Source organism: Manacus vitellinus, unplaced genomic scaffold (assembly GCF_001715985.3).
Source record: "Manacus vitellinus isolate BGI_N305 unplaced genomic scaffold, ASM171598v3 scaffold_80_pilon, whole genome shotgun sequence".
Lineage (NCBI taxonomy): Eukaryota > Metazoa > Chordata > Aves > Passeriformes > Pipridae > Manacus > Manacus vitellinus.
The window spans coordinates 1,139,294-1,153,029 of NW_021940818.1; the positions used below are offsets into that span (position 1 = coordinate 1,139,294).

Genomic DNA, 13,736 nt, shown 5'->3' on the forward strand with positions numbered 1-13,736 from the left:
CAGGCACAGGCATGTTCTTACTTATCCAGAGAGTACACAGGCTTAGCGAGGAGAAGGAGAGGAATGAGAGAGCTCTGCCTTCATATTCCCCCCACACCTAACCTCCCATAAATATTTTCTCACTGTTTTTCCTTTTAAGCCCCTTTCTTAACCTCACTCCCACTGAAATTCAGCACTAATTCCTACCCAGACCCCACTCCATAACTCAGTGCCTCTTCAGTCCTCACCTTTTGTGTCAAAGATGGCCTTGGAGGAAAAAGAGAATTACACATGTGCTGTAAATTTCATTGTCATGGACACATCTCATCACTTGACCATTGGATTTCCCTTTAACCAGGTAAAAGATTTACATGTTAAAGTGAAGCAGAATTACTTTCCTATATATCTGTGGTATGATGAAAATTGTATGCAAAAATTAGGAAAGTTTTGTTTTGTTGTTTGTTTGTTTGTTTGTTTGTTTTCTGGTAGCATCAGAGGAAACTGCTTTGCAAATATTTCTAATTTTTTCTAATCTTGCCATGTAATTGGCCTTTCAGAACTGAAACTCAGAATTACAGAAGAGCAAAACTGCACCTCCACAGCACCCCAAAGAAATGACCGTTGTGAAAGCACTGGGACCTCTAATGAGGCTGGCACACAGGAGGCCACGAGCATGGAACCAGCTCCCTCAGTGGAAGAAACCATGGATAGCGTATTGAGGCGACTGAAGGAGAAAAGACAACACTTTCACCTTCCTGAGACTATTAAGGTATTTAACAAGCATGGCTGTTTCCTTCAGGACTGTATCACCTGAGGCAGGTTATTAGTGTGTAGCTGTCTCAGGGGGTGTGTGCATCCTCTGTCGTCTGGCACTGCAGTGCAACTTCTCTCTAATGAGATGGGAACTCTAGTGCAGTTCCTGAAGTGATCTCTCTGAGAAGAGTTTCTCAGACAAAGAGGTGCAGAAGGCTTTTTCAAGTAGAGCTAAGCACCTTTTGCTCAGAGATGCCTGTGTAGAACAGTTTGCCAGGCACTGCTAGAACCTGCCTACTTGAGGCTGCGTATCCCCATGTGGAAGATGGTGACAGCAAAAGCAATCCCATCTTCAGCCCCCAGAAACTGCATGACTAAAAACCTTCCTGAAGTTCTTTTGATGATAAAGGTCCTCTCTCACCTGAGAGATGCTGAAAGCCTCTGCCCAGTCGATGGTCTGAGGTCATGAGGAGAGCACAACCATCCAGACAGCTTTGCCCTTCTATCTTGTGCGTTTACTTGTGCTCATGCTGTCTCTGCTCTTCCATGTTCTCAATTAGGAGCAATATTCCATTAGACATGATTGCTTGGCTGGGTAATTAATTTTGGTTTTGAGCTACTACATATTTTAAAGTTTTGCTGCACCTTCCCGTTCTCAGCACACTGTAGGGTTGTCTGAAGCAGTACATCCCACCCATAAAAATACTTTTCGGGGGGGCTGTTTTTGCTGTCCAGTGGTGTTGCTGTTCTGATGCTGTAGAACCAAGCAAGGCAATAAATTCTGCCCTCAAAAGTGTCTAAAATCTAAACATTGACAGTAGCATTTAGACTCTAGCTGGTGAACAAAAAAGGGGACAAGGGGGACAAGGAGGGATGAAGAACTAAATGCTAAACTATGTGAGAACTAAAAAATTATTCTGGGTGGATTTCAGAGAGTACCCAGCAGAGATAATTTTTAATTTTTGTTTTGCTTCTATTCTTAGTTCTTAAACAACTAGTTGCTATATAAAAACCAGAACTGTGCATAACAATGCCATGCTTCTGAGATCTTGAGCTCTGTATACATGACTGATTTTTAAATTGTTTCTTTTTATATGCTACTTTTTAAAAACCTGAAATGGAAAAAGTGTTTCATAACCAGAAAACAAAAGAAGACAACAAAACCATGCTGTTCTGTATATAGTCCTAAAATTCCCACAGTGCAGACTGTAGGATAATATTTTCAGTTTTTAAATTGTTTTTTATTATGCAAGGAGTGAGATCAGATGACACCAAAACAGATGTCAGTGAGGAAATTCTGTCCAAAAAACTCTTACAAGAGTAAGCTGGGTGTGGGTCTCTGTTCCATTAATTTTTCAATTTATTGGACTTTTCCTGATTTTCCAAGAGGGCATCCTAAATCTGTGCAACGGCAGTGCTGTCTTGAAATATTCTCACAGAGAAAAGAGTAATGGAAATTAAATGTTTGCGCAAGTCATTATTTTCAAATGCTTTTTTTAAGAGGTCTTATTTATTTTCTTCTTGTATTCTTGTGGAGAGAACTTGTGTTGAGAGAACTGTTTGTTAGCAAAGGTGTTTAGTAATAGTTACACCAAACTGCTGGGGAACAGAAGTTTGAGTAGGAATAACATGAAATCAAATTGATCTATTTCAAAATTATATATTTTAGTAGCTCCCCAAGTATAACATTAAAAAATATTGGATTTTGATTATGACTCATCCTGGACTTTTGGGGGAGAATGAGGTTTATAGCACTTGGAGATGCAAAATGAATCAAGGATGGTTCCAGCAAAGATCAAAGGCTTCATTTCAGCTACACACAAGTTTGCAGTTACTGTAGATATTTTTTATGTGCAACATTTTATCTTGTATATAACATTTAGATCTTGTAGAAGAATCTGAGCCACATTAATAGTATAGTAAATAGCAGCTAAATGTTTCTTTTTTTTTCAATATTTAGTTATTTTGGGCAAGGATGGTGTTTCTATAAAAGCCTGCCAAGTTGTCCTCTGAAGTTCTGCTGTGGAAAGCATCTAAGGCCCTGTTGAAATAGAAATGAGAGAATGTGTGTCCTTCAGAGAGGTGCAGAGTAAAATCCCAGTGTTCCTAAAGAGCACAGACCACAAGACCTGAATACAAAATAGCAGAATGTGGTTTCCAGAACAAAACATCCCTCCTGCAAAAGAGCCTGTGAGTGAAGTTACTAAATGAAAAGGTGTAGAGAAAATTGGGATTGGCCTGTGAATGGCTCAGTAACCCACAAGGGGATGGCCACCTCTCACTGTTTGTGTCACCAGCTCCTTGTGCAGGGCGATGGTGGTTTATGTAATAATTCACCTTCTTTCTACTTCTGTGTAAAATGCTGCTTTGCAATGAGCCACCACACATCCCCAAGAGGCAGACTTCGGCCCTGGGAACCTGGACTCTGTGTCTACCTGGAAACAAAGCACCTCTTTTGAGAGGCCCCAGGCAGGTCCAGCCCTTGCTGTCACACTGTCTGTCCTTCTGTCCTCAGTTTGTATTTTCTGTCTGTATAAACAACAGTGGGAGATGTTGGCAATGCAGGGGACAGACTAGTAAGGAAATCAACTGTGTACAGCTCTCTGTTCCAAGTTATGAAAACCAAACTACTTAGCTTTAGGTGAAGTCTCCTTTTTCTTTCTTTATATGCCACAAACAATTTTTGCCTTATGTTTAGTTTGAATGTTTGCAGTCTGTCCCCCAAGGCCTTTCTCAGACTGGTTCACTTTATGTATCTGTCTTCTCATTATTGACCTACTTCTGTTCATATTCTCCTTGGTTATGAAGCAGTGTTTTTATTTAATTAGCATTGGATTTTCCACTGGTGTATTCAGCCGACAGTCCTAAGATGTCTCAGACAATTCTGTAGTTTGTGATTTCACCTGCCTGCTCTGATTTTGAAATTATCAGCCATTTCAAACTTAGCCGAATACAAACCTGTCTTGAGATGGCTAATAAAATGAGCTAATGAAATAGAGTCAAATGTTAAACCCCCTGGAGATCATTTGTTGTGTGATAAATCAATATTAATGATCACTCCCTGTTTCTTCCTAACCATTCAGCTGCTCTGGGCTTAATAGTTTTTGAAAGAATTAACCTTGTATTAATTGCAGAACTAGCAATAAATAAAAAAATTAGCTAATTTATCATACTCCTGCATTCTAGTTAGCAGCTCATCTCTTAAAATGAATGACAACTTTAGAGTGATTAACTCATGCAGACCTTTTAGGCAAAATGTGATTAGCAGTTCTGATTAGTGGCTTTGCATTGAGGAGCAAACAAAAAAGGTTTTGCTCCTGCTGAAGTTAATAGCAAGGCACTCTGGTATCACAAGAGTGCTCCTTCTTCAGGGCTTAATATATTTTTAAAAATAGAGTTTAATTAGTAAAAATATTTCTCCAAATCATCAGTAGAAAAACCTTAGTCATTGAATTTCTGCGGAAAGGCATGCTGTGTGTCCCCAACTCCATGCATCCTTCCATTACTTCATCTCCTCCAAACCTTTGGACACTTGGCCCTGATTCATACAGCTCTGTCATGATCTGGCAGACTGTGGAAAATGACATTTAGCTCCTTGGTGTTTGGGAGCAGATCTTGTTGGGAAGAGGGGAAAAGGGAAAAAAAGAGATAAATACCCATTGCATTGTGTGCTCCCTGCAGCAGACACCTGTACACATACTGGTGTGTCACCAACTCTGACAAATTGCATTGTTGAAAAATCAACATTCTTCTGCTACCAGTGATCTGTATTGTGATTTTTGAACAGAAATAAACTGCAGCTCCCCCACAGCGGTTCTACCAATGGACACTGTCCAGCCAGAACTTCCTGCTGCCTGGTCAGTCTTCTTCCATTTCATTTTACAGACAGTACCTTTTCCTTGTAGCCCCAGCATTTAGAGAGTGTTCATCATAGTATCACGATGGCTGAATATTTAGGGATTTCATTGTGAATCTATCACTCCACTCCACAAACAGGTTGGGGTTGCATTGCTGAAGCTTTCTCTTCTATACCTCTTACCAGCCAAGGCAAATCCATTTCTCTTTTTTGATGAATGATTAAAAAGTTGAGGGAAAAAAGTTGAAAAATCCTCTCTGTATTTTTGCAAGTTTCTGAGTATTTTGAGCAGAATGGTGGCTGTTCTCATTTGTTGCAACTAAACATACTTAATATATAACGGGGAATGCTATTTATGAACTGAACTGGCAAATGGAAGTTAACATTATTTTCTGATTTCTCCATAAGATGGATGAGGAAAAACATTTCTTTAGTTTTTCAGTTACAATAATTATTCATTAATGTTACCTAAATTGTTCTAAGAAAGTTCTGCAGTGGTACCTGTGGGACCTCATTTGCCAACACCTTCTACTCACGTGCTGCTGTCATCTTTTATGAGCCCGCCTTTCCAACCGATGACACACACCTCATGTCCATGCAACTTGGCTGAGATATTCCAGCTAAAACCCCTGCTTCCTCAGTGCCTCTGTCAAATGGTATTCTCAGGAAATTTTTTTTGGATGCAGACTGAGCACCACGTGAAGATTCTCACTTTACTGACTAAGACCACGGTTTTACCTTTGGAACCTTCCAGATAAGGAATGCAGTGTTCCATCGGTAGCCTAATAGCACTTCCTGGCCTTAAGTTTGTTAAATTGCTTTGGTGGAATAGTAATTTTGAGAGAAACCAAGGCAATCAAGTGTTAGATGTATGACAGTTAAGAAAAATAAGATTCCAGGCTTTCAGTGAACTTTCATTTATGCATCTTTCTCCATAAGACAGAGCACAAGTTCAGGCTCCAAAGGCTCCCCTTTGGCAGCCAAAGCAAATACAGTGTATTTTCCACTGGTAAAAGCCTGACAGAAAGACTACTCCAATCAGCAGAAGTATCTCCATAGCTGCCATCAGCTCTGCATTAGGCCTTGAGAGAGTAACATGTCCTTTGATTCATTTAAAGATTCAGTCATATAATTTTGGACTCTGCTCTTGCTAAGTTAATGCCAAGTCCCCATTGACCTCAATGCAGGCAGAAAGAGGATTCATTATTAATGTTTATCTGGGCAGAGCAGATTATTAAACAGATATGTACCTGTACCCTCGTCATGAAATCCTGACTCATAATCTTATAAATAACTCTTTTAAATAGGATATGACAAAAAAGCAAATGGCTTTGGAAAAAATCAATCTTCAGAAATGTCTACTGTATTTTGAGAGTATTCATGGAGAACCTGTAAGTATGCCATGGAAAGATAGGTACATTAAAAATTATCTAACTTATCTAACAAATATTTTTGGGCTTGTATATTAAATATATTTAGATGAATTTTACACAATTAATATAATTTTAGTTATTTCAAACTAATTTTCAGGTATAAATGTTATTGCCTGATACTGATGAATGTGGTTTATATGTTAGAAAAATAAACTAAAATAAAAAGAGAATCTTTTTATCTCTCTTCATGATTGGAAAACGCAGGATTTGATGATAAAGTTGGGAGATGATATCTCCACAGCAGACCTGGCTCATGCATCCTTGGCTCTGCTATGATACATGGTTAGAGTGCTTAGCAGCTGAGAAAGGTTTTGCATAGGGCACCATCTAGGACATGAACTACAAAATTACATGACCTGTCACGTGTTTTTTCCTTTACTACACAGCAGCAGTTAAAACTATTAATTAAAATCCTTTCAAGGGACTTAATTCCTGAATGTAGGTGCAAACAAAAAAAAAAATTCCACCATTGGTGAGATGATGACTTGAAAATTTGTCTATAAACAACTGTGGAATTTCTGTTTGATATCTGTGTTTGTGTTCTTATGACTGTCTCTGTTTCTGGCTAGTAATTCCAGTGGTAGAGGAAAAGGGGAGCAGCACCAGCATGTGTCCAAAAATATGCCAGCTGTTAAAATTATCTCTGCATCTTGGATAAAACCATTTTTGTTCATCTTTGGGCTTGGAATGAGAGCTGAGGGATGGAGAGGGTATGAAGAAATTATACTTCCTAAGAAGGAGAACAAAAAAGAAATTATTAGTGCTATATAGACATAAAAGAGACTTGATTCAAAAAAGGGAATGATAGGGCATGTTTTATAGCATGGAGTTCAGAGAGGGTGTTTCTTCTCAAGGTTGAAGCAGCTCTGTAACAGCAGCCTTGAAACACAGCAGAGCACACTGGGGATGATGATTGCCCTGCTGATGTATAGTATGGCTCAGTATCACTATCATCCAGACTTACCTTAACAAGGTCAGACAGAGAGGGCACTGACCAGGTTTCAAACAAAAAATGATCTATTCTGGCTCTTTGGCATTCCCTGGAGCCACTCTTACGGGTTGTAATCAAATGGGACATGACAACTGGGGAAGAGAAGTGGACTCACTGGGAGTGACATTCTGCAGTGAAATAAATGTGCCTCTAGAAATGGTCCCAGCTACTCAGTGAGTCAGACATACGTGGTGTCACCACCTTGTGTTTGTCTGTCACCCTTACTCTGCTGACCAGGCATTTGGCTGTTTCTGAGCAGCTCTGGACTACTGTCTGCACTGTCAGCCAGTCTGTGTCTCTTCAGAGCTGCTGTGTGTTCACTCATCTGAGTGGGTGGACCTCGGCTTCACTGTGTCAAAAATCAGTGACACTGTATGCAGAGAGCTCATAGGCATGGGAGTTGAGGAGCAGAGGCTGATGGTGGACTAGCTTGCAAATGACCCTGCTTTGGCATTTAATCACTGAGGAACATGTTGTTTTTTCTGGGGATGATGGGGGTTGTTGGTTGGTTGAGGCCTTTTTTGTCTTTCCTTGTGGAATTCACTCTTTTTTCCTTAGTACAGTAAGTCAGTCTACCACACAGCTAGTTTCCATAAGGTTTATTTTTGTATTGGTGAATATTTGTGGCTTGATCAGGCTCTTAACAGCTGAATTTAAATCATACTCTCTTCCAAATCAATGCTTCTAGCGCTCATAAAAGACCAAGAGCAAACTAAATGAACAGACAGCTAATCCTGTTTGTGAAAGGCAGTTCCAGTGAGGAATCCATGCAGCAATCCTGCATGGAGCCAGCTCCATGTGGAGGCTGTAAAGCTGTGTTCCTGGTGCTCTCCATCCCACTGAGTCTATGGGCATATTGTCCCAGGCAGACTGTCACATTCCTGCAGGGAGCCTGTTGCTATTCTTGCAGCTGAGTGAGTGAGATACCAATGCAAGGCACAGTAGCAGTGTATCTTAACTCTTACTGCTCCACCAGCATCCTCAGAAAGTGAATAATATCCCCTCTGCCTGGCTGGTATGGCTCCAGGACGTGAGGAAACCACATTGGGTATTCTCCATTAGAAAACAGATTGCCATTTTCCTTTATGGGAATTGTATGAATTAAATTACAGTGCCCATGGAATATCTGCGGAAGCAAAATACACATCTGGTCATATTCCTCTAATACCTTTCTCAGCTTTACAGGAGCAAATGAGAATCTTTTTAATTTACCTTTTATTTTTAATTTTGGAGGACTACATTTTGTTATGATTTCTCTTTAGGTCACTAAGCAAGAAAAGAGTCTCATGAAACCTCTTTACGACAGATACAGAATTATCAAGAAACTTCTTGCAGCTCCATCTTTGATCACAACAATTGTAAGTTGGAAAGAATTCATATCCATTGTAAAAAAAACCCCATAGAAAATGCCATGCTTGATTTGTACCTGTATGTCCGTTTGGCAGCAATACAGCTACTGATATTTAAAAAATCTGCTCACTGGTTAATACAGGGTGTTGATATTTCAAATAGAGCAAATGCTCTGTAAAATTCAGCTTCTAGGCATGTCACAGGGTACAATTTATGGCAGCAGTTTCTGAGGCAGTACTTCAGTGGCCTGGGTAAGAGACAAAGGCTGGCGTTACTTTTTCATCATGGCTAACACTTGTAACACAGGAGGAAAGCTCTCTCTTTTCATGAAGATCTCTGCTGTCACTGTGTCTTGCTTCTGTAACTTATTGACAATGCTTTTATCAATCATGTAGCATATAAATATTAGTAATACTTTAATAATATATCACTGTAATGTAACAGTACTGGTCGCATGGGCAGTAAAAGTAGTGGCATCTGGCTACTTCAAAGTTAATTAGCTTGTCTATCATAAATACTAACCTAATAGTAATTGGAGCTAGGTCGATTTTAAAAATTATTATTGTCTTGTTAGATGAGAGTGGAGCTTCAGATTTCTCTGAAAAATCCCGATATAAAGCTTTGTACACATTGCACAGAGGTATTTTATTAGCAAATTTAACTGAAATTCTCCCTTGCATTACTTTGTAGGAGCTTTGCCCCATGGAAGTTTTATATTTAAGCCTCAGTTTCAATAGCTCAGCTTTTCTTCTGAGGATGGAGGAGTGTAAGACAGCAGTAATCACCTATTTTGGTAGTTAAAGTTTGTAGCTATAAAACTGTGGAATCTCTCCTTACAACCCTTGTTACAGTCAGAATTTCTGGACACAATGCACACAGTAGATGGTATATAAGAGGAGTACAAGTTCCAGCCAGACTGCACTGCTGAAATAAATACAGAATGTTAGTTACATCTTTGCTACATAGAAGGGCTTTAGAGCAAACAGAAATAAATTGCTGGCTGGGGATACTCAGAAGCAGGGCCAACTTCTGTCCTTTATACTCATGGTAGGCAATACTCAGTTACCCAGTGACCCCACGAGTGCTTTCATGAACAATCTCGATAAAGATTACCAAGATTTACTTGGGTAAAGCTTTCAATGTGTGTAACCTATTGCAAGGAATACACCCAGGAAGTTAGATCCTAATTCTTTTTGTTGTCATCCTATGAACTGTGAGTATTCCAATTTAAACAATTAATTAAATAATGCCTCACATTTCACAAGCAGGAGGAGGAAGACTCAGATGAAGACCATTCTCAAAGCAGCCATGAGTTGTCATCTGGTCCAATGTCTTGCTTCCCGGTTGAAGAGCACCTGTGTTACTCTCAGGAGGAGAGTGAGCCTGCACATGTCTCACCTCTGGATGAAAAGAAAGTTTACAGGCAAACAGCCTTGTCTATGTCCAATTTACACGAGGCAACAATGTAAGTTCCCACGTTTTTCCCTTGTATTTTTAAAATGTTTCATGTAGACTCTGTAAATGAAACCTGAGCCATACCTGTTACACAGGGATATTCTACACTAAAGGAGTGATTCAGCATTTTCTTATGTGAGAGAAGAGGCAGAGCAGATTTGTTGTTTGGGCAGCATACCTGTGGTTTGAGCTATTTATTCAAACAACTTTGTGCCAAGTCCAGGAAGAGCAAGGTAAAGGAAAGTAAGCAGATAAGAGAAATAAAGACAGCATGGTAGATACGACATAATGGCATCGTAGAGGTATGCAGACCTACCTTTAACTGCTGCAAAATTTGTAGCTATCTAACTACTTATGTTCTTACAAAGCTGTCATAAAACTGGACAATAGTCTGCTCCTCTGTGTGTGTATTGGGACTGACTGTGTGAGTGATGTAAAAATGCCAGTGACCTCAGGCATCCAAACAGCAACAGGGGAGCTGCATGAAAGGTCATACAGCAACTGGTCACATGGGAGGCCACTGAATGCATGTAAAATCAATTTATGCCTTGCCTAAGCCTAGTTATTAGTGCCTGTCTGCTCTGAAAACTTACCACAACCCTCCATTGCAAAACCAAAACCTTATGATTTGTAGTTAAGAATTTCAGATTGCATGAGACAACAGATCTCAAGATGCCCATAATATGCTGTTATCACTCCATCAAGAAACTTGTTGAGGACTATGCCTTCCAGGAACAGATATGTTCTCATAGCTTAGGGGATGGTATCTTTTTCTTGTGTTTTGATTGGGAGTTCTTAGATGCATAAAGGAAGCTAACTAGGCTTTACCAAAATTGAGAATAAATAAAAGTTACTTAGATTTCTATGTAAATGAACTCTGTGTGCAATAGTTTGCTCACAAATGCTAGGAAGATATTTCTGTGCATTTTGTTGTTATGCAAAACCCCAATAATTGCCAGGTGCAAATGCCATCACAGAGTTCTTTCTCTGCTTAAAAACCTTTTTCTCTGAACACTAGCTAAAACATGGCCTCCAAAAACGATGCTTCTGGGAACCACTGGCATTTCCACTGCATCACAGTAATGATTGGTAACAGCTGCAGACATGAGCAGGGCTTGGATGTTGATTTTAATTCAGTTAAAAGAGATGCAAAGCATTTCCTCCTGTGCGATGCTGAGCTGTGTCAACTCCATTAATTCCACAGAGAATTAAGGCCACTAGCAAGACTCAGTTCTGAATGCTTTTCCTCCCATGTTGACCACAGAGTGTCTGCGTTCACTTTACTAGAATAGAAGGGTGAGAGTACCAGTAGAAGGGGAGGAGCACAGCTGTATCGTTGAGGGGTGTGGTGGAACATCTGGAGGCACTGAGCTCAGTGCCTGCCATGGCCCAGCCCAGCAGGCTCTGTTACCCAAAGCCACGGCTTTTACACTTCCCAGCAGGAGGGGGTCCCATGTTCTTGTCTCTGTCTTACAGGCCCGTTCTGCTTGAACATCTCAGAGAAACAAGAGCTGATAAGAAAAGGCTTCGCAAAGCTCTGAGAGAGTTTGAGGAGCAATTCTACAAACAGACAGGAAGGTAACTCACCAGCTCAGCAAAGCCCTCTCCTGTTCCCTCTGGGTCCTCTGCAGGGTGTTTGTTTCTGCCAGGGTGGGCACTCGGGGCTGAGCAGGACAAAGAGGCTGCACCTGGGGACTGGAAAATACCGTGGAGGTGTCCATCTATCTCCCTGCTTAGTTCCTGCACGATGTGGTCATCCCTGAGGATGGCTTGGGGCTGGGGATTTTCCAGGTCACACCTGCAATTGGTATAACCCCCATCTCAGCACAGGATCTTCCCTGAGCTGAAGGGAAGCTGCTGAAAGACTCTTGGTGAGGGTGTCAATCTGCAGGAATTACACTTGGCAGTTGGGCCATTTTTAAAAGGCCAGGTTTTAAAAACAGAAGTCACTGTTTCTTTCACCCATAATTAAATACCAGGTACTTTTCACTCTTTGCTTTTCCTCCTCCATTTAGCAAACCTTTTTCTTGAAAACTGTAGAGGGTATGGGCAGTGGTAACTGGTAACAGTTTTCAAAGCACTATGTTGTAACTTCTCTACACATGTGAGAATCAAGTGATTATGCTTGTACAGCTGTCAAGAAAGAAAATCTTCTGCCATATGAAAATTCATTATTTTAAATAATAGTATTTCATTTCTGTCTATTAGAGCTTTTTGGTCCTGTCAAATTATCTTTAGTCGTTTACAGTTGGTAAAAAAAAAAAAATCCAATTGTCATTAGTTGTTGCAGAATTAATTTTAAAGACATTTTCTCCTCTTACTCATAAAAGTGATGGCACTGTTATCTGCTTTTCATAGGAGTCCTCAAAAAGAAGATCGGGTGCCAATGGCCGAGGAATACTCCGAATACAAGCACACAAAAGCCAAAATCAGGCTCCTGGAGGTTCTCATCAGTAAGCATGATATTTCCAAAACGATTTGAAGTGAATGCAATGCTGTGATATTGTTCTCTAGCAAAAAAAAAACAAGTAATGAAAAAGATAAAGTAATTTTACAGGTCTTGGTCTGCTGCACAATTACTTGACACACTGAGATTTTTGATGCACTTTACCAATTATAATAGCTGGGATGAGAGAGGACAGCAATATGCAAGAATATTAAGCACAGGTGAGTGGACTATAGTATATATTTTTCCTTTTGAAAAAGCCTTGAAGTGCACTGTGAGAATATTAAGAAATGAAAAGGACACTGAAGTGTTGTAGCTCCTCAGTTTGACCTGCTCTAAAAGTGTGAGGAAATGCTCTCCAGGTTTTTAGTACATCTTAGTACCTGATAATGTACAACGTTTGTTTCCAGAATTAACATGCACTAGAATTAACTATTAATGACGGCTCTCAATGTGCTGATTAAAGGAAATGAATTAAAACGAATTAAGGGAAAACTCCAGACATACTCTGGCTTTCAAGACAGAGTTGGCATTCAATTCCAGTAGCTTCAAAAAAAGGTGCATAGAAAAAAGCCAGTGCCAGGGAGTAGAGCAAAGTGATGCTGCTTATGCAAAAAAAAAGGGACAGAACATGATGGCCAAATGGAACTATTGGTTTTTTAGAGATAAGAGAAAAAAATAGAGGTTACTGGGAAGAGAGAGACCAAATGTACCGACTGCTGTCCTTTTCACTAGTTCACAGGACCTGGCTCACAGAACTTAATAAATAGATCAACTAACTACATGCTAATTTTGATTTTTGTACGAAACTTTGCACTTTGTTTTGCCTGATGCTATAACATTCGCTTTTCTGACTACCAAAGCTCGTTTAGACGCATGCACTTTGTAAAATGTTGAAGTACTTCTTGTGTTATAAATTGCCACACACACATATATATATATATATTAAAACAGGACTAGATTATTGCATTATGCTAAGATATTTTGGATAGATAAAGTACATGGTATGTAAGTGAGTGTCACAGTTATCTGATGAGGACTGCTAGACTTCTTGTTTACTGAAAATAAGATTATAAAAAGTTATTTTTCCATTGGAATTATGCATATTTCTTAACTTTCAGAGCACCACACTTTGTATTATTAAGGAAAATTTGTCACTCTTTGTGATAGAGCATTGGTGTGAAAAGTGGACTGTTAACAGAAGGATTATCAGCAGGTTTTGTATTAGAAATGAAAAGCAGGGGGATTCTGGGAAATACCTAGCCCAGACATAAAGGAGGGAAGAATTAATTAAAGAGAGAAAAAGGGACTTGAGTAAGTTGAATCATGTTTAGTGTTTTGCTTTAACTGTCATTTTGTATTGACCACATAGTATAAGCAATCTGTTTTCTATCTTGGTAAGAAGATTTTGATTTTATAAAGCCTATTATCTACCAACCACGTTTGTACTTATCTTGCGTGTAATGGCATGAT

At 39.6% G+C, this 13,736-nt stretch overlaps 1 protein-coding gene across 1 annotated transcript in view; it reads left to right on the top strand.

Moving 5' to 3' along the window:
• FAM13C (family with sequence similarity 13 member C) overlaps positions 1-13,560 on the top strand; it is a 125,348-nt gene extending 111,788 nt beyond the window's left edge. The window contains exons 17-22 of the mRNA XM_029964840.1: positions 537-748; positions 5,896-5,979; positions 8,275-8,370; positions 9,628-9,827; positions 11,294-11,395; positions 12,176-13,560. Of these exons, the coding sequence (XP_029820700.1) occupies positions 537-748; positions 5,896-5,979; positions 8,275-8,370; positions 9,628-9,827; positions 11,294-11,395; positions 12,176-12,299 (818 nt within the window). The 3' untranslated portion in view covers positions 12,300-13,560. The remainder of the gene's footprint in view (positions 1-536; positions 749-5,895; positions 5,980-8,274; positions 8,371-9,627; positions 9,828-11,293; positions 11,396-12,175) is intronic.
• The last annotated feature ends 176 nt before the right edge of the window (positions 13,561-13,736 follow it).